The sequence below is a fragment of the Accipiter gentilis genome, chromosome 19 (genome assembly GCF_929443795.1).
Source record: "Accipiter gentilis chromosome 19, bAccGen1.1, whole genome shotgun sequence".
NCBI classification, from domain to species: domain Eukaryota; kingdom Metazoa; phylum Chordata; class Aves; order Accipitriformes; family Accipitridae; genus Astur; species Astur gentilis.
The window spans coordinates 19,582,464-19,603,453 of NC_064898.1; the positions used below are offsets into that span (position 1 = coordinate 19,582,464).

The window sequence follows — 20,990 nt, forward strand, 5'->3', positions numbered from 1 at the left end:
TACTATATGCATGTATTGTTCCCCTGAAAGGGTTTTTTTTTATATATAACTTCTTTTAAATGAGGGTATATTTACTCATTAGTAAGTCTTTTAGCCTTCTCGATTGCACACATAAGTTTGGGGATGTGAAAACATGCACAGTTTGCATCTGGAGAGACAGTGGAAGAAGCAGCCCTTGCCTGCACACTCAGCCGTGCACTGGGCTGCCCTCAGAGCCTCGCAGCTTGGCGGGGATGTCTCGACCCTTCGACAACAGCCTGGTTGTCGGATGTGGAAAATTTTGCGTGTCACTAAATCTTCCACCTCTGGGGGCAAATTTTCTGCACTTTTTGCTGACTGCTGCTGTGTACAAAGGCTCTCGAAGGGAGGTTTTGGGGGTCCACACCCCATGCAGGACCGGCGCTGCGTGGTTTCCCGGCCGCGACGCGTGGCTGCTGTGGAAACCCTGAGTCACTTTGTGCTGCTAAACCCGCGGTGGACAAGCGGCCTCGTCCTCCACTGCTCCAAGGCCCTCGAGGACCAGCCCTGCCAGCCTGCCCCTCTCCCGTGGGCAGCAGGGCAGGGGATCTGGGCAGGAGGCTGCCCTTTGGGGGAAGGATGGGCTTTGGGGAGGGAGAGGGGCTTTGGGGTAGAGGATGCTCTTTGGGGAGGAGGACTCCCTTTGGACCCAAGGGTATTTGTTGGGGTGGGGGGATGCCTTTCGGCAAGGAGGATGGCCTTTGGGAAGGAGGGTGCCATTTGCAGGAGAGGATGCCCTTTGGGGTGGACACTCTTTGGGGAGAAGGACGCCTTTCGGGGGAGGATGGCCTTTGGGGAGGAGGACTCCTTTTGTAGAGAAGGACATCTTCTGGGGTGCGGAAGATGCCCTCTGTGGGGGAGGACGCCCTGTGGGGAAGCGGGTGCCCTTTGCAGGAGAGGACGACCTTCAGGGTGGACGCTCTTTGGGGAGAAGGACGCCTTTCGGGGGAGGATGCCCTGTGGGGAGGAGGACTCCCTTTGGAGCCAAGGGTATTTGTTGGGGTGGGGGATGCCTTTTGGGGCGAGGAGGATGCCCTTTGTGTGGGAGGACACCCTGTGGGGAAGCGGGTGCCATTTGCAGGAGAGGACGACCTTTGAGAAGGTCACCCTCTCCTGAGGAGAGAGGACACCCCTGCGAGCTGGGTGCCGGCCCATCTCCTTGTCACGGCCCTCAGGGCGGACACCGCCTTCCGCGGCGGGGACCCTGCCCCACCTCTGCCGGAGCAGGGACACACACACACCCCCCGACCCCGGCCTCCCCGCGGCCCCCACACGGTGCAGGCGCGGAGGCCCGGCCCCTCCCGGCTCGGCCGTCCCGGGGCGGGCCCGGGCCCGGGCCCGGGGGCGGGGAGGCGGCGGGGCGGGGAGGCCGAGGCGCCGGGCCCCATTTCGGCGGCGGGAGCGGTGCCATGGCCGGGCGGGCGCTGTGGGCCGCGGCTCTGGCGCTGCTGGCGGTGCTGCCCGCGGCGGTGCGGGCCGACACGCCGGCCAACTGCTCCTTCGCCGACCTGCTGGGCGCCTGGGAGCTCCGCGTCTGGCGGAGCGGAGGCCGCCACGGCAACTGCTCCCAGGCGGGTGAGACTTGCGGCGGATCGGCCCCCTTCTTCCCCTTCCCCAGGGAGTCCTGGGGTCGGCCCGGCCTGGCCGGGCGGGACGGGGAGGGGAGGTGGGGGGGTCCCTGTGAGCCTGAGGTGGGGAGAGGGGCGGCTGCTCCGTGCTATGAGGGCCCTAAAACCCAAACCAGCGGCGGGGAAGCGGGCTCCCGTCTCGGCTGCAGCGGCTCCCGCACCTGCGGGTCGGGCCCCTGCGTTGCTCCTTGCCGGGCTTAAGGCAGAAAAAGGTTGATTTGGATTAAGCAGCGTGAAACACTCGCGTCAGGCTGGCTGTGGGTGGCCGCTGCGGGCAGCGCTGTTACTGTTCCACTTTGGGGGTTTGTTTTGTTTGCTTCCATTTGGACTCGACTAGGCCTCTCGATGAGCACCCCCGGCTCATGCCGGCTCGCTTCTTCCCTCCTCGCAGCCCACAGATGCCTTCCCTCACAGCTCAGCCTGTCCCAAAGGCGGTTATTCCCGGGAGCAAGGCAGCTTCTGCTCCTGGGTGACACTTAACCGGCTTCTGCTCGGCTGCCGGCTGCGAGAGCTTGCTGCCTGGGGAGCCTGGTAGCATCAGTAGAAACAGAAATCATCCCTCCCCATGAGAGGATAATAGTAGTGGGGAGTTACTACTTGGTTCTTGTGGGTCAGTTCTGATACTTTGCATCTTTCTAAGCCATCTGCTTTTCGATCAGGTGAGGCAAGCGGCAGGTCGGACCAGTGGAGGTGAGGCCAGTGGTGGAGGGTGTCGGAGCGCTGGTGTGAAGTAACTGTGGGGCGGCTGATAGCTCATCCCACGTGTTTTAGAGGAAGGTTTGTCACAGCAGACACAGTGCCTGAGTGACACAGCGTCAGTCCTGTGTATCTGTACAGCAAGTTACGTTTAAATAAGGTGATGTTCCCCAGTGGCAGCTGTTTGGTGCTGCTGCTGTTGCTAATTAAATGTGCAAACACTGTCTAGCAGTGGAAAAAATGAGCATGTATACTCACTAGCAGGTAAGTGAAATCCCTGAAGCGTGTTCGCTTGATGCCTTTTTACGGAAGACTGTATTCAGCAAGCGTATTTTAGTATATTTTGGTATGAAATAAATGTTACAAAATTCTTTGTACTGATTTTTTTATTTTTATCTCTTCCATGCAATAATCATGCGATAACATTTGTATTTCTTGCAGGGCCTGTGGAAAGAAAGGTGCTTGTGAATCTTCAGAAGTTAGATGTGGCTCAGGATAGTCTGGGCAACTATGGTTTCTTCACTTTGATTTACAATCAAGGCTTTGAAATTGTGATAAATGACCACAAGTGGTTTGCATTTTTTAAGGTGAGTTAACATGTATTCTGCATCACTGACTTGCTAAAATGGCCTGTAATTAGGCTTCTGTTTAGTCTCTGAGTGCCACAGTGGGGCACTTGGTTATCTTTGGCTCTAAGGGTTGCCTAGATTACCGTATACAGGACTTCTTTTTTTTTTTTTTTTAAACGTATGAAAACAGTTTTCAGTGGCTGGGTAGGGAGCAGAGGGAGGGAAGAGGTATTTATATTCTACATTGGGCATTGTCTGAAAAATCTATTGCAGGTGCTATTGCTTTCCATTTAAAGCAGTTGAAGGCCTTCACTAAGTTTCCCTGTGGCCTGGAAACTTTTTTTTTTTTTTTAAGTTTTCTTCCTGACACCTTGGACCCAAGTGAAATAGCAAACAACATTGCTTTTATCTTTTCTTAAAGATGTTCTCAAATGCATGAAAACGTTAGAAAGGCCATCTGTTCTCCTTGCTGGATGATTTTTAGGATCTCAACATTTTATTCCAGAATACTACTTTAACATCTAAGGAACCTTCCTGCTGCCTACAATTGTTCTTTTGGAGTAATACTGTTAACTCCATTCCCTGTTAATGACTTCAGATCAAGCTGAAAACAGTGCTGGTAGGCAGGGGGTGGACTGGAGAAGACCCACCTGTTAAGGAGCGCTCTGCTGCTCTCCTGATGAGTGGCGTTATGAATCTGGAGGGTGGCTTGAACCAGTCTCTGCAGGATGACTTTGCTACCCTGCGAGACAGATGTTTTGTGCAGCAAGACTGCTCAGGTGGTGAGTGCAGCCCTTGGCAGGAGCAGTGAACACATTTCTTGGTTGTTTCAGAAAGCGTGATCTTGTGTCTGGTTTTAGGTGAGCCAACAGTAAACACCCAGGCCTTGTCTAAGCATAAAATCTCTGAACTTTGGGTAGTAAGGAGGGTGAAGAAATGGCTTTTGCTTTCAGTAGTCTTTCTAGGAGCTTTTGTAGTTGGTTTATTTCACAGCAGCTATTTTCAAGTCAGTATTTTTGGATGTTAACAAAAGTAAGTGATCCACTCTTCCAGGAGAACTCTAATCCTTACTGAATAGAAGAGATCTATGAGGCTCCAATTTAACTGCAGCTTCCTCCATGCTGGTTGGGCCCTGTAGGTTGTTTTACAAGACTAATGGCGAAGTTGTTTACATGCTCTTTGTTGTTGGTTAACCCCAGTAGGCAGCTAAGCGTGACACAGCTGCTTGCCTATTCCCCCCCTCAGTGGGATGGGGGAGGGATCGGAAGGGTAAAAGTATGAAAACTCGTGGGTTGAGGTAAAGGTAGTTTAATAGGTAAAGCAAAAGCTGCATACGCAAGCAAAGCAAAATAAGGAATTCATTCACTACTTTCCATCAGCAGGCAGATGTTCGGTGATTTCTGGGAAGGCAGGTCTTTATCATGCATAACTGTTACTTAGGAAGGCAGACACTGTAACTCTGAATGTCCCCCTTTTCTCCTTCTTTCCCCAGCTTTTATTGCTGGGCATGATGTTGTATCGTATGGAATGTCCCTTTGTTCAGTTGGGATCAGCTGTCCCCGCTCCCAACTATTTGTGCACCCCCAGCCTGCCCACTGGTGGGGTGGTGCAAGAAGCAGATGCTGTGTAAGCACTCCTCCTCAGCAATAAATAAAACATCCCTGTGTTACCAACACTGTTTTCATCTACAAATCCAAAACATAGCACTATGTGAGCTACTATAAATAAAATTAACTGTCTGCTAAAACTAGTGCAGTCTTATAACTGTAAACTTTTAAAATAAGAATGCTTCTGCTTAAGACAGGGTCTTACACTTGGGCAAAAGCAAAGAGTGACAGAGAAATACCTGACTGACATTCTCTCACCTGTATAAAGTAGTGACACTGCTCATAGGTTTGGTAGGTCATACAGCAAAAACTGCAGACACTGAAAGGTACTCTAACTAAGCAGAACTCCTCTGAAACTTTTCAGGCAGGGATGCCTCTGTGAGCTTCTCTACAGTGGGAAGGCCTGCCTCAAAAGTGGCAGGAGTTGCTGCCTCCCTGAGGACAGTGGAGCACTGAATGTTTTAGTATTGCCTGTGAACTCAGGTTTGAGGTGTCATCTCTGGCAGGTGGAATTCAGCAGTCATTCATTACTGGCCTTGGTAAACTCATCTGAGGAGAAATATAGTTGAACTAGTGGACTGGGAATCCTTAGGCTGATACTTTACACTGAAATGCAGAGTTACTTTACAAGCCGGTATGGTGAGCACTTGAAACAAGTGTTGATTATCAAACTAATTTTTGAATGTGAGGAATTTAATCATAGAAACAGTGAGTGGCCTGCTCTGGAATGTAAATGGAGCTGTTAGACACTAACTTGAAGAGAGTTGAGAGTCACTGAAGGCTCTACTGCTGCTATCTATACCTTGTGAAATACATCCCTGGAAGATGAACACTAAGTCAAGTGACTGATAACCACTGATTTCATGTATTCCTTTGTGGTTATGAAAATGTAAATGCATTGATTTGCAGGAGTACTCTTAAACAATATACCAAAACTGTGTTATAGAATAATTCAGGCTGGAAGGACCTTCTGGAGGTCATCTTGTCCAACTTGCTGCTCAAAACAAAGTCAGATACACACCTGAGCAGTAGTAATGCACAATAGCTTGCATTTCAAGGTCATGAATTTGTCTTGGCCCTTTGTGTGCAAATGGGTTAATTGTTAGTTTTGCAGTTGCTTTTGGTATTGAGAAATGGCAAGTTCGTCCTGCTCATTGTTCAGTAGTAGGGATTCCATCAGCAAGACATGCTTAAATTAAAGGCTTCTTTCCTTAAATATTATAGAGAGGATTAGAGCCCAATTTAGTTACCCTCTCTATAATTTTGCAGCTGTAAAGGAAACAACAGATTAGCGAGATGCAAGTATAATGGCGGAGAAGCACGAGAAAATACCACAGCACTTAGTAATTGCATTTTTTGCTGCAGACAACTAGTTGACTTTGTTAGGCAACAACTTGCAATACTGTCTGTCTGCAAAACTGTTATTTCACAATTGTCAGTAGGGACTTGGGGGGCAGAAGTGGTTCCTTATGATCTGCTTGATCTTGTGACATATTTAGATATGCATATCTGTTTACTTTTAATCCAGTAAATATGGCATTACATATGAAATAGAAATACAAAATATCTAGTTCTGGTATAAACTGAAAATGTGGTTTCTTCTAGCACATGCAATTAATGGTCTTTTAGGACCTATTCCATCATCATCTGTTGTAAAGCTTCTAGGGGACAAGTAATATACTCTGCTTAATGCATGTTCCAGAGGTTTTTGAAGAATGACTGCCTATTGTTTAAAATACCCCTACCATTTGCACCTGAAACTAATGTAAGCATAGCAGACTTCATTTGCTTAGTGTCACTCATATAATCTAGAAGCCTTTGGATTAAAATAGGGTGAACTGGAATGCTAGTTGGTGAGGGCCTTCCTCCCTAGAAATGCAGCAAGAGGAAAGCATAAAAGCAGTCTCTTAGAATATTGCTGAGGCTTGATTGCTGTTTCAAATGTGGAAAGTCATCAAAGTCCCTTTGGAATTCATTGAAAGGAAGAATTATCTTTGCTGGCAGTCTCTTGCTTTACAGCAAGAAGGTACAGAATTAATATATTTAACATGGAGTAATTTGCTATTGTTTTTACAACTTGGTAAAATTCCTTAGCTTGAAGGAATATCTCTAATAATCTTCTGAAATAATCTTCTAATGTGAGCAGTGTTCTGGAGTTACCGCTTGACTGTGGAATAACTTTTTGGTTCATGAAGCAGTTTATGGTGGTGGAACCATAACACAGAAAGCCTTGCACATCTTCCATGGCTGTGGGTTTGGGCTTGTCAGGAAAGTATTCATTGCTTAAAGGCCATTCATAAATTTCAAGGCCTGTTTATGTTGCACTGAAGTTAAATTATGTGGCTAAAAACTCATCATGGTGACAGGGCAGATAAAGCATCCTGATTTACCTACGATGATGCTTTATCACTTTCCTCATATTCTGCCATTGAACAGAGAGGGCGGAGTTGCTAGGCAAAATGAACAACAGTATTTAAGCCAATACAGTACTTAATATGTTTCTAGCATAGAAGTGCAACTGGTGCTAATTGAACTTTCAGTGTATTTTAGCTTAATGTTAAAGAATGAAGCTATTAATTACTAACAAGAATGCTGTGGGCTTGTCTAAATGGTGGCTTTATCAGAGCTACTGTACTGTGTGGATATAGACGCAGCTTGTTTGATGATCATGCGTGTTTCAGTGAGTTTTTCATAGCCTTTTGTTCCCGTGGCTTACTAAACAGACACCCTCTAAAATTTTTGTAGGGCCTCACTGCCTTTACAAGTTAGTTGTTCTTTCACTTGGGGACTCTGAGGAAATGACTTTCCACACCAAACGATTGGATTGGGTGAGCTTATCAATGTATTTTTTCCTCGGAAAAAATATAGTAACACAGAAAGCCTTGCACATCTTTAATAGCTTAAGTAAAGAATCTCTAACAGTGATTTATTTCTAACTATTGTTGTACATAGAATTGTCCCTCAAGGCTTGCCACGTTAAATGCAGCATCCTACTGCATTCTTGCTTCTCACAGTTGTAGTTACTCTGCCTGGTGTTTGTTTACAGCAAAAAATAACTTGTTTGTTTTATGGGAATGCTCTTGTTTCTCATTTAATGTGTGCTGCTGAAACGTCCCTATACTGAACTTAGATGTGAAGTTAGTGTACTGAGTCTTGGCAGAAACTTGAGTGCGTGCTTCTGCTGGATGATATAAGGATTCTGTAGGGCTATGCAAGATACAAGGCCTTAAAAGATTTTTTTTCTTTCCCCCCTCAAGGGATGGCAAAAGAAATAGGAACAGCATACTACAAAAAGCTAGAGTGAGGCTGGAAGGAAAGTTGAGGCTAGCTAGTTTCAATTATTTGATATCTTTGTAGTATTTATTTAATGTTAAGACTACTACTTTGAAGGGAGACAGTCTCGTACGATTCTTACTGTTTGTCCCTTAAGCTAAGTGGTACTACTTCTGACTTTTGAGAAGTCCTCTAGCAAAAAACAGAAGTCCAGCATTTTTTCATATTAAAACGTTAGCTCTACTTCAGCAAAAAGAAAGAAATAGATTATAGAATATACCACTACTCGAGTCACTAATCTTTTCCAGACTGACTTAGTGACATCTTTGACACATCTTTTCCTCTCTTCCCCAACGCCGCCAAATTTGGTTAAAACCAAGGACTTCCGTTTGGAAATAACCAGCCTAGATAAGTGACAGTAGTTAATGTTTAAATTTCAGAATATTAAAAAAAAATAAAAATAATTTGAATGCATTTTATTCCATGTTGCTAAAATAGAAGTATTAGAGTTGCTAATGCTATTTAATCATCCTGTAAATCAATTGAAAGGTAACTTCTAACCTTAGTTGGGCTTACTTAACTGGCAGTGTGCAACTGCTGCTTTCCTAAAGTGTAAATCTGCAAGCATAAATCTCTGAATTGCAGAATATTCCCTAGAGGAAAGAAAATGCATCTGTAGTTGATATTTGCTTGCATTTTATATCAAGTAGCAAGATGCAGTTGTTTGTTCTGATAACATCTTATGTATTTTTGTACAGTAGGGCATCTGCAAGTCTGTAGTCCTGCTCTAATTAAGAATGTGCTTCCCATAGTAAAATGCATAGGCACACTTGTAAATTTGATGACAAACGAGTGGTAAGTCTTTCCACCAGGCTCCAGGTATAGGGTAGTCCTTCTTCCAGGAACTCAAGTTGGCTTATTGCCTGAACTTTGCTTAAATTGAGAACAATAGATGTAAAAGGGGATGGGATGGCAGCCTGTGTATGTAGCACTGCTGAATCCCTGTTAAAATGCTGTGTCCATCCTTTCTTGCTTTCCTCTTAGAGAGATTAAAAATTTAAAGAAACCTTTAAATGATTACTTTTTTTTTTTTACCAGGACTAGAATTCAACATGCAATTAGAGTATGTGATGATGACCAACACAGGAAAGACTTTAATAAAAGTATACTGTACCAAAAAGCTTACCTAGGTTCAGGTATCTAATAGCAAGCCTTGAAATTTAGGTACATGAAGCCTTTTAAGGTTAATGCTGGAGTTGCTTGACTAAATTCTGGCATTGGGCAAAGTCACGAGTTGTCAGACTTGAGAAAAATACATAGTTGAAATAGAATTAAAGGTTGATGTTTTCAAACCTCAGAATTTGAACTGTGAATGTAGTTTGGGTGCCTTTCTACAGGAGTTGTTCCAGATTGGTCAGATCACTGGATATATTTTACTTAATGCTGCAGATACGAGCGTTGGCTGATGAAATTATCACGAGGCATGGCTGCAGTGGTCTTTTATTAACTTAAAAATGAAAACCATCTTCTTAAGTCTGCAGAGGAAATGTATGCAGCAGTTGTCCAGCAGTTGCTGTGTGACTGTTGTCCTCCATGAAGGGTGCTGGTCTGTGATGGGTTCTGCAGATGTGCTGGGTACTGTGCCAGCAGCTTCGGTTGAGTCTGGCATTGTAATTTGCATCCATCTGAGTCAGCGGTTGTTCATGCAATGGTGCCATGCCCCTGTGTGACACTTTGTTGGGCAAGCATACTCATAGTAGGTCCTCTAAAAGTGGTACAGTCAGATTTGCTAGGTCTAATCTGTCAGAGCCCTTCTCTGGTTGCAGTAAGAAATGCTGCATGTGGTTATAGCAATGAAGTACTGATTTGACGCTGTACCTTCTGGTAGTAAGCAGTAGGTGTCATTGTCATGGCACCGATGACTTTGCTATCCCATTTTAGCTCCTCTAACATGTGGTCCACTGGGGAGTTAACTAGCTTGTAGAAATTAAGCATAAGTATTGGGTTTTCTAAAGGTTTCTCTGCCAGTTCTCTACATCAGTGGCTCGCAATTAAAAATCAGAGGGGGTGGGGAAGCAAATTGGGGCCTTATGGATATATTTTAATTTCCTAGCTGAAAATGGCTCTTGGAGTTCAAATTCCCTTTATCCAGATGCCATTGAAGGGCTCTGGTTTTGAAGTCTTTATGTCCCTTTTTTACAGCACGTTCAGTAGTAGCTTACAGTCTGCCAGCCTACAAAAAGGTAGCTACAGAGGACTTGAATTGCTTAATTTTAGGCTTCTACACAGACTGTCTGAAATTGGCTTTTGTCTCTTGTTTTCATTGAAGCATTGCCACTGACTGTCACCTCATGTCCTTCCTAGTTTTGCTGATATGTTTGAACTGAAAGAACAGCATAAGAAACTTGCTAAATTCACTTTCCCAAAAGATAAGTTGCACAAATGGCATAGATACTATTCTGGTTATCTATCTACATTTTTTTAAAAAAAAAAAAAAGGGGGGGGTGGGCAATAAATTTTATCTCCAGTAAAAGGAGAGGGATTTCTAGGAGAAAAAAAGAAAAGGCAAGTTGTTGTTTTAATTTGCTACTTAGCAGATAACTCATTGCCTTTTTTTCCATGAAGTCCCAAATCTGTTCCACCTGTTTTAATTCAACATAACTCTCCATGCTAGGCAGGATCTGCATCTGCATCTGGTTGTTGCAGGAAGCAGGCCTATTCCTTGAGTAATCTCCAAGTATTCACATTGAAGGCCTATATCAAGAATGGCTGTGCTTGGTCTTGTTTTAATCTGTGGCAGCTTTTAGATAGAAAAGACAGGTAGGTATTAATTTGCCTGTCATGTAGAGCCAAATAAAGCTTTCTCACAGTAACTTACTGATGTAAAGCCAGTAACTTGTTGCTTTTGGTAGTGTCTGGATTTCTAGCAATGCTATTGCAAAGAGGATTTTTTTCAGAAGTCATCTCTGGACCTTGCCCTTGGTATTTGGCCAAGTGTAGTTATTTCCCATATTGCACAACCTTGCACAGTAACATAGGATGAATAGAACAAGGTAACAGCTCAGCGTTCTAGGACCCCATCCTGCTCCAGTCAGCAGACATGCTCACCCTGCTAGACAGGCAAGGGCGTAGATACGGTGCCTCTGCAACCTCCAAACTGGGGACAAAGAAAATTCCCTTTGTTCTAAAACAGCCAGAGGATTAACCTTTAATTTTATGCCTCTAAAATTGATAGACTTAATTATTTCACTATGTGTTCTCTTTCAGATTCCCCGCAGAGCCTTGACATAGTCACAAACCTCCCAGTCTCTTTATTTACTTTATTTTCCATCTTGAGGCATTTCCATCACTGTAAGCCACCACCCTCTTCAGTGAAGAGGCTGAGCGAGCATTTTGTTGAAACATAGCTACAAAATCCCTGTACCATTGTACATGTGCAACTTGAATGGGATGGGATTTAATAAAGTATTCTTGGACTAGGAAACATGGATTCTGTTTAAGTGATTTGTGTGATTAGGACACTCAAGTTAAAGCTTTTGTTGCATGGGGTTTTCAGTCTCCTGTGTAGCTTAACACAAAATGGACTTTAACCTTAAGAGATGAGTGAAGATCCTTTTATTTTCCCTGGAACATTCTGCTGTGAAAGAATTGCTAATCTAGGAAATTTACACAGCTGGGCAAAGTGTTGGTGCTAGCAGTTGTATGAAGACACATTTTACTGAACAGATTAACTTACTACTCCTTTTCAGTAGTAAAATGAAGACTTGTGTGACTGAATAAGGAAGTATTAGGACTCGGGACTTGAGGGTTTAGTAACACTCCCCTCACCACCAACTTCAAATGCCTTGCTCTCAATGGATCGTCATTCCCTCTTGTCTCAGTTTGCTAGTTCGGGTGAAATTGTTTCTTGATGCTCTTCCACCACAGCTCAAACTTAAAGCCGTTGCAGGAAGTCTCATCTTCAGTTCTGACTTCTAAAGCAGAAATGCTGTAGTACAATTCTCCCCGAGAGGTTACTTGGTGAAAAACTTACCATCCTCCCTGTGTTTACTTATCACACTGCTGTGAGTCTTAGTTTCTTTAACTTTTCCAGCAGCCCAGGGTTAGTTTGACTAGTCACATATTTGCTGCAAGAAACCACAGGGCCTTGAAGAGAAGGATAAGTACCAAGAGGTCTTTTACATTTTGCCTAGAAAGTAAATGTTGAACCCAAACAGCACCTGTTAGTTGGTACTGATACTAATGCATGCTTTGTTGCTAAAAGTGCAAGTCACAACCTGTTTGTCTTTCTCTAGCAATTTGATAATGGTTAGTTTCTTCCATCAGCTTAAGCTTTTCTTGATACTTCTTGTCTTGAAATCAAACATACTGGTTGATCTGGAATATACATTTGGCCACTTCCTCTGAAACACAGACAAGAAGCAGCTGGGTGGGTAGGGACTACTGCGATGCTAACAAATGCCCCTTTTCAACACGAGCATAACCTCTTTGCATTACAGTACAAAGTAGAAGGCCAGAATGTAACCAGCTACTGTAATGAGACTCTACCAGGATGGGTACATGATGTACTTGGCCACAACTGGGCTTGTTTCAGCGGACAGAAGATTTCTTCATCTCCCTCAGATATTCACATAAACGAGCTACCTCTCCAAAAGCCCAGGGGAAGGTAAGTGACAGATGAGTGATCTTTTACTGGAATAAAACGCTGGGTAACTGTGTGTCGTGGTTTAACCCCAGCCAGCAACTAAGCACCATACAGCTGCTCACTCACTTCCCCCCACCCAGTGGCGTGGGGGAGAGAATCGAGAGGGGGGGGGGAGGTAAAACTCGTGGGTTGAGATAAGAACAGTTTAGTAGGTCAGAAAGGAAGAAACTAGTAGTGATAAAGGTAACACTAATAAAATGACAATAGTGATAATAAAAGGATTGGAATATGCAAGTGATGCACAATGCAATTGCTCACCACCTGCTGACTGATGCCCCATTATTCCCTGAGCAGCTCTATCCCCACTCCCCCAGTTTATATACTGGACATGACATCCCATGGTGTGGAATACCCCACTGCCCACTTCTGGTCAGCTACCCAGCCTGTGTCCCATCCCAACGTCTTGTGCCCCTCCAGCCTTCTTGCTGGCTGGGCATCAGAAGCTGAAAAATCATTGACTTTAGGCTAAACATTACTTAGCAACAACTGAAAACGTCAGTGTGTTATCAACATTCTTCTCATACCTAACTCAAAAACATACCACTGTACCAGCTACTAGGAAGACAATTAACTCTGTCCCAGCTGAAACCAGGACACTGGGCGTCAGGTTTCAGCAAAAACTGTATGGACCAATTCTGTGACTGAGTACAAAGTTAATGCCAGTGATAATGTTCGGAATAAACCTGAATGCTCAAAGACAGAGGAGGATGTGCCAATTGCATCACACAGAAGCTCGCTCCTTCAGTCTGTGGTGAAGGCCAGTTACAAAACTGGTGTGGTCTAAAGATGATGATTGTAGCCTTTGAGTTAGTCTGTCTTAAGTTTCAGAAACCTTGCCTTGATCCAGTAATTGCATGTTTCTTTATCAGTACCTACCAGGAGACTCTTCCAGAGTTAAGGAGTCTCTTCCATATTCAGTTTAGAGAACACACTTACTTTTCAATCCCAGTCCTTTTCTTACTGGTTTATTTGGTTGCTTTTGTTTCCAGATTTTCAAGCAGACGTTATGTGCACAACTTTGACTTTGTAAGTGCTATCAATGCTCACCAGAAGTCATGGAGAGCAACAAGATACAAGGAGTATGAGAACTTTGCCCTGGAAGAACTAACTAGAAGAGCTGGGGGTCTCTATTCCAGAGCTCCAAGGTACTAAGGCCTTTTGTTTTGCCATAAACCCCACTGCTGCAAAGAATCTGCTTGTATTTGTCCTGGCTCTTCCTAGCTGTGTTTTGGCTTATAGCTCAGACGTTTAATGAAGTTTCAAGGCTTTCCAGCTCATTTTCTTGGAGTGCCAATGTGTTTCTTCATTTGAATGATTATTCTGAGCATCTGTTGTCTCAAGCAATTGAGACAAATAGGATCATCTACCCTTTAATCTTGCACAATAACTTGCTGCTGAATTCATATGTGCAGGAAAGAAGTTGGGACAGTCTCAGATGTCATCTCACTCTCCTGTTTACCCATCAGCTGCTTGCCATAGTCACAAGCTTCTGCCTGACCATCTTCCTGGTTCTGCTAGTTCATAATTGCAATTAAAAAAGCAGTGAACCGCATTCTGCTATTAAACATGAATAAGATTTTTCTGAGGGAATTCCCTGGTTACTTTGATAATTTGCCATGCCTGCTACTAGGCTCCTCTAATAAGAATAGAGTGACGAAGCATGAAGTAGCCCTGAGAGTGTCTTCAGGGTCTTGCAGATCACATGGCAGAGAATGCTAATGGGGATGGACACATGGTCCTGTACATTAATTTGAGGACTAGTTCTTTGATCTGAAGTTTCCCTTCTGTACAGCTGTTTTATCTTCTTTGTATTTTTGCTTTTTCTACTCTGATACTGCTGTGGATAGGAATGCCACTTACTTTTCCAAACCATGGCAACTGTATGTTTGTAGAAGAAGGTCCTACAACACAATAAAAATTCTGATTTGCGTGGGAGTATCGTGCAGATTTTCATGGTTTCATCTTATAGACAGAAGTCTCCTTGTAGATAGTCTTAAATACAGTAACCTATTTGGAAGCTCTGTTGCACCATGCAGTGCCATGACAGTATTCTGTTGGCACTCTCATGCTTTCAGAACAGACTCTAGTGTCTGGTGTTTGTTAATGGCACTTGATGCATGACTTACTGGACAAGCATCAGGTTATGTGAAAGCTGAATGCAGGAAGTTCTTGGCTTGCTGGTATATGAGCATCACTTGACTGCAAGTGGTAGATGAGGACAGGTAATATTCAATGCTTCTTCAACAGTCACAGTAAAAACTTGCTCCAGTGAAGTCTCCAGGGCAACTGGGACTGCAGTTATTGAAGTCTTGATGTAAGCTATGTCTGTGTCTGCAGTTAAACAGTCTGTAGTTGCTGTCAGTGCATGATGCTAAGGTGAGGTGCCTTCTGCAGTCAGATATTCTGCATACCTTGTGATGGCAAAGGCGTAAAGTAGCAGTTGTATAGTGGCATTGCTACAGTCACTGAGAGTTACTTCAGCACTTTGGATTGGTTCAGAAGTATTTGACCTCACCAGCTTGTGGATATGTCATAATATAGTTCCTTGGGAGAATTTGAGTATATCTTGCATCCTGCTGAAACTAATCTTTTGAGATTGACACCCACTCAGCTTAGATGGAGACTATTTCAAATTGCTTAGCATGAAGCAGGTGCAACTAGTAGAAGCTAGAACGTGACGGCTGAGTGTTAAGTGATTGTTTCGTTGCCTAGGGTGTGATACTCAGAAGTGTTTTCTCCTCTTTAGACCAAAGCCTGCACCTCTAACACCTGAGTTACTCAAAAAAATTTCAAGCTTGCCAGAATCCTGGGACTGGAGAAATGTGAATGGTGTTAATTATGTCAGCCCTGTTCGGAATCAAGGTAAAAAAAAAATTAAATAATAATCAGAACTCTGAATGAAATGTTCTGGAGCTCCTTTGATACACTTCATAATTTGCTGTTAACAAGAAGGTTTTGTCTAGTGTCCTGCTGTTAATAGATTGCACCTTTACTATGAATAACCCATGGAAACAGGGTGGAGTCCTGGTTGAGCACACTTCTGAAATGGGTGGTGGTGGTACTGGCTTATCCAAACAGCAATGTCTTTTGCTGGAGTGAAGGCCAATTACCACAGTGCCTTGCATAAAGACAGCTGTCAAGTTTTGTCCAAACAGTCTCGGTCATGGTTTTCTGCATGCTGACAGAACTGATGTACATTAATTTTTTCCCTCATTCCTGTTGATGGCAAATTATCATGCAGCTTTAATGAATAAACCCATGAAAATTGTTTATACTGCCTCCAAATCTTATCACCCTGATAACTTTAGGAGTTACTTAAATGGCTAGTTACAAGGGGAGGTGTTGGTCACTATGAAAAGTGTGGACACTGATATAGAATACTTGTAAAAACTACTTTTTTTTCTTCTTTACCCCTGTGATAGGGAAGTATTTAGCTCAAAGTAGAATTAAAAGGATACCATTCTGGTATATGTTTATTCTGTAGGGAGTGCTTTTATAGCACTGTGGTGCGAGATACCTGAATTAGATGGTTACATACTGGAGGCCAGGAGTGGACTCAGTTAATGTGTCCCTTCCCCACTCCTCAATTTCCAAATAAAGTTGCATCTACTGGTAGATATCTGGTTGCAACTTTGAGGGGAAGTGAACATAACATTAGCATGGTGAGGAGGGGATGACTTGCATCACTGGTCCCTCATTTATGGCTTAGTTCTTCTGCCAAATTCTGCCAGCTGGACTCCTGGTAGCAGAAGCATAGGAAGGCTTGTGGGAGTTCTAGTTCACAAGCTGACACACGGCACCACTGAAAGATGCCAACAAGAAATGATACGGTCCTATGTAGGTGTGAGTCCTGTACTTTCTTCTGGTGTGAACTGTGAATATCGCAAGGACTCTTTTACCTTCCAAACAGTTCAACACCTGGTCCCAAACCTACCCTTTCTTCATTGTGTCACTTCAAAGTTTCTCTAAATAAGAACTAGTCTTTGCTTTCAATAATAAAGCTGCCTACACTTTTCCTGTAATCTGAGAATCCATGCTGAGTATGTTAAATGTCTGTGCAATCTGCATTCTGCTCCATTAAATTAGAATTTTAGCTTTTAGGCTCCCAATAAAAAAAAAAACAAACAAACAAACAAAAAAACAAAACCACAAAAACTCCAAAAGATGACCTTGTGCAGAGTAGTGCTGACATACAAATTAAGTCTTGCCTACAGTAGCTTGTATGAGTTTTCTGAGGCACTGGATATCAGTGCTTCATTGAAATTATGGTTTTAGAAAGTCTTAGTTGTATATCATTAAGATTATTAGATGACTAATTAGAAAATGCCGTGGGCAAAAAGGCTGCAAGCAGTAAGATGCAAGTTGTCTGGTGCATGCAGAGGGAATTGTATGAATTACAAGATCGTGGCTTCCCAGTTCTCACAGGCTTGTGGAGTCACTGCTTTTTACTTAAGGAGAAAAAAATGCAGCATCTGAAGTGGACAAGAATTAAAAGGGAAATGTGCGTTCTCTGTAGAATACCTTGAGACATGGCAGGCTTCGTGCAACTGCAGTTGTCTTGGACTGTAATACTTATTGCCTGCATGTTAGCATCCCTGCTAGTATTTCCTGTAGTCAAGAAAGTAACGGTTGAGTTCTTGGGTTGTTTATAGAGCAGTAACTGCATCTTTGAGCCAAGAGATATGTTGTCTTTGAAGACAGCCCTGTTGTTGCTTGTTATCAACTTTACAGGGTGGTAGAAGAGGGGAACCTACAGATTTTGTTAGCCTTAGAGTGCAGTTCCAATTTCTTCCTGACTTCTTTCTGCAAGTTTTTTTCTGCAGATCAAAGCAGGTGAAAAGCCTGGTCAGCTGATTCTTCACTAGATGCTCTGTGTCTCCTCCTTACTCCTTGCAATGTAGAGTGAGTGGAATCTGATGTGGCTGAAGCTTTAGTTGACTCTGGAAGAGAATTTGTGGGAAGGCTCACAAAAGCAACTACTCTTGCAGCTGTGTTTGGCTCTGCTGATACAGTGTGGTGGTCATGCTATGGGCCTCACAAATACCACTGTGGTAGCAGAAAAGAAATTTAGCAACCACCCCAACAGACTTCAGACTGAAATGGTTGCGTTAATTGTATTTTTTACATTTTTGCACGCAAAATGCAACAAAGAGTTCTGCAGCGTGGCCCATCTCAGATGCTGTTACTGTACAACGAGTGGGAGGCACCTTTCACTGCTTCAGTTTGCCCTGCTGGGCAGAGTGTTCACGTTCAGGTTGATTTTGCCCCTTCTCTTCAGAGATACGTCTAACTGAGCGGAGGCGCAATTTCATGAAGTCTTGCTTTTGTAATAGCTCTGCTTTTATACACCTACACAGTTCAGGAGAAAAAGTATTTTGTTTTGTTCCTCAAGCCTCCCTCCTTTTCATAGCTCTGCAATATTTGACTTTCCTACTGTCAGGAAACAAAAGGAAATCGGGCACCTTGGTGACAATCAGTAGATAAAATGGGACCTCATCCAAGTAATTGTCCTTCCCTGTGATGCTTGTCATTCCACTTCCAAAGTTTTTTAATGTGTTACAGGAAGCCCCTAGGGAGTGAAGAGGCCAAAACTAGAAGCAATACTAAATTTTGATGCAAAAGTAAGGAGACTTAACTCTGCCAGGAAGCAGAAGGGAAATTAAGGTGCCTCTGAAAAGCCAATGTACAATTGCATGCCCTTGGGAAGTAAGGGGAGCTGGTGTGAATCCACTGTATCAAACCTGCTATTTATACCGCTATACTCTCAAAAGTCAGTTATTTTAGGGGTAGCTGTAGGGGTGGAATATTTTTTCAACTGGAGATTACAGCATTAAATCCATTGGTAGGTTGAAATAATCTAGAACAATATTGTCAGTATTCACTTAAAGTAGTTCATTGCCCCATAGCATATGTGCTTCATAAAGGGTTATAGTCTGAAGCAGTAGGTTATGAGCCTTCTCAGCCCTGCTAATGTGGTCCCTGTAGGTTCATTCTGAAGGAATAGCATAGGTCTTAAATGATACTACTGGAAAACACTGAAAAGCAACTTATTGTCTCTTATTCTTGAAAAAGCTTAGTGTTCCTTCACAAACTCTTTATAACTGTCTTTTTTAATTGCATGCTTAAAAGCTAACTGTATATTTAAAGTTTGCTCTATCAGTGTTCAACTTCTAATCACTGCCTGGTAGGTTTTGACTCTTTTCAGTGAACTCTAGCAATAGTTGTACCTGAATGCAGGTAACTTGCCTTGTTTACGTTACTGACAGCTCTTCGTGATTCCTTTTTCTCCCCTCCTTAGGCTCATGTGGCAGCTGTTATGCGTTTTCCTCCATGGGCATGCTGGAAGCAAGAATACGTATCCTCACAAACAACACTCAGAAACCAATCTTTAGTCCCCAGCAGGTTGTATCTTGCAGCCAGTATTCTCAGGGTAAGTACATTGGTGTATACAAAGATAACTTTCATTAATGATAATGCTGCAGAAGGAAATTGTATATTAAAAACTTCCATGCCTTCCCCATCACCCACGATTTAGTTTTTTCATAAAGTATCTGGTAGGCTATACTTTATAGTACTTTTTTTTTTTTTTTTTTTAAAGATTGCAGAGAATATTCCAGAGTTGCCAGCCCACCTTACTGTAGGGAATGGATTGAACCAGGGTAGGTGGCCTCATGGTCAGGACATTACTGGATTTTAGGCAGATCTACCTGGGAGATGGGAAATATCTAAGGATTAGGGCTAAAAATACAGCTAAATTGCAATGCATACCTAGAAAGAGTGGAACTAAATATCCTACCAAAAGCGTATTCAGGAGGAGGAGGATATGAGCAAAAGCAATGACTAAAGCTTTCTAAAGGACAGTACCCATGTTAGGACAGGTCTTTTTTACTGCATGTAACTAACTGCTCTTCCTGATGGGGAGTGTCAGGAGCAATTGGATGAGAAGGTAGTCCATGCATTAGTGTTCCCAGTATAGCTCCCACTGATATGCATTTTGTCTTGTGTGTTTCAGAAAGCTAGCTGTAGCTAACTGAAATATTAGGATTATCTGGGGTCACTGCAGTTTGTGTTCAATACTGTATCTAAAAGTATTCCAAAAGATTTGAGTAGAGAGTCTCCCACCTTAATTAACTCTCCAAGGGAATAAGCAGATTTTTTTTTTTTTTTAGGTTGCGATGGTGGCTTCCCATACCTCATTGCTGGGAAGTACGTCCAAGACTTTGGTGTGGTGGAAGAGGACTGCTTCCCTTACACAGCCCAAGATTCTCCATGCGCTTTCAAGCGCAGCTGTTACCACTACTACACTTCTGAGTACCACTATGTTGGTGGCTTCTATGGAGGCTGCAATGAAGCCCTAATGAAACTCGAGCTTGTTCAGCATGGGCCAATGGCTGTTGCCTTTGAGGTTTATAGTGATTTCATGCTTTATAAAGAGGGAATCTACCATCACACTGGGCTGCAAGATGACTTCAATCCTTTTGAATTGACCAATCATGCTGTCTTGCTGGTGGGCTATGGTACAGACCCAAAGAGTGGTGAGAAGTTCTGGATTGTGAAGAACAGCTGGGGCACATCGTGGGGGGAAGACGGTTACTTCAGAATTCGCCGTGGCACTGATGAATGTGCAATTGAAAGCATTGCAGTGGCTGCAACTCCTATTCCAAAATTATAAATGTGGAGGTCTTCATGTAGTGCCTTCTCCCCAGCCATAAGAACACACTGATTGTTAAGAGACTGAGATTAAAATCTGTCCCCTAGCTTGAACAGGGGAGCTTTAATGCAGTTTTCCAGAATAGAGCAAACAGTTTCCCTACATCAAAGGATGAACACTGTTAGCTCTGCTTTGTGCGCTGAATGCTTCTTCTCGAGTCTGACAGTGGCTGTTTTGGTAACAGTGGTGATGGTAGTTATTCATCACTGGATATATGTCTTCAGTCACCAGTTGCATTTTCTTCCGTGGACAATCTTGAACTTCAGATCTCAGAGGGAAGCATCTGCTATGATAATCTAACTACTCTGAAAGGACACTGTAGTGCCTTACTTCTCAGAAATCAGGAAGTTACTGCAATTTAGAACATAAGTGTGTATTGGGGAGGGAATGGGCAATTACACTGATTAAAAGGAAATTTTAAAGCTTTAAGTGTCCTGCAAAAACTGCATGTCAAACCTTTATCACAATAAAAATCAATTCTACATTTCAGGCTGTTACTAAATGTTCCAGTTCTGGATTTTATTGCTGCGCTTTGCAATTGATCATCTTGGAGTTCAATAAAAATTACCCCACTTTATAGAGTTTGTACTTGTGGAAGTAGTTGGTTCTTTACTTCAGTGACCTGTCTTAAGTTTTGAACTTCCTCTCAAGAACTTTCTACTTCAGCAGGATCTAAACTGGTGTGGAAGAAATATGAAAGGGGAGAGGAACTAGGTATGGTCCTGCTGAGGCCATGATTCTCACAGTAGCATCAACCAAGGTTGTCCAGGAGTCTAGTAGTCC

General features: G+C 43.2%; 2 protein-coding genes across 2 annotated transcripts in view; one reads left to right on the top strand and one right to left on the bottom strand.

The window, feature by feature from the left end:
• PRSS23 (serine protease 23) overlaps positions 1–20,990 on the bottom strand; it is an 898,595-nt gene that overhangs the window by 263,935 nt on the left and 613,670 nt on the right. The gene's annotated exons all lie outside the window — the stretch shown is intronic.
• CTSC (cathepsin C) lies at positions 1,395–20,784 on the top strand. Its single transcript, XM_049823473.1, has 7 exons — positions 1,395–1,593; positions 2,784–2,929; positions 12,291–12,457; positions 13,486–13,641; positions 15,243–15,358; positions 18,795–18,926; positions 19,666–20,784. Exons 1-7 carry the CDS (start codon positions 1,428–1,430, stop codon positions 20,166–20,168), a joined length of 1,386 nt encoding a protein of 461 aa, XP_049679430.1. The 5' UTR covers positions 1,395–1,427; the 3' UTR covers positions 20,169–20,784.

Coding starts and splice junctions, on each gene's coding strand:
- CTSC (XM_049823473.1), top strand. CDS start 1,428: ATGGCCGGGCGGGCGCTGTGGGCCGCGGCTCTGGCGCTGCTGGCGGTG. Junction 15,359..18,794: donor CAGCCCTGTTCGGAATCAAG/GTAAAAAAAAAA, acceptor TCCCCTCCTTAG/GCTCATGTGGCAGCTGTTAT. Junction 18,927..19,665: donor TTGCAGCCAGTATTCTCAGG/GTAAGTACATTG, acceptor TTTTTTTTTTAG/GTTGCGATGGTGGCTTCCCA.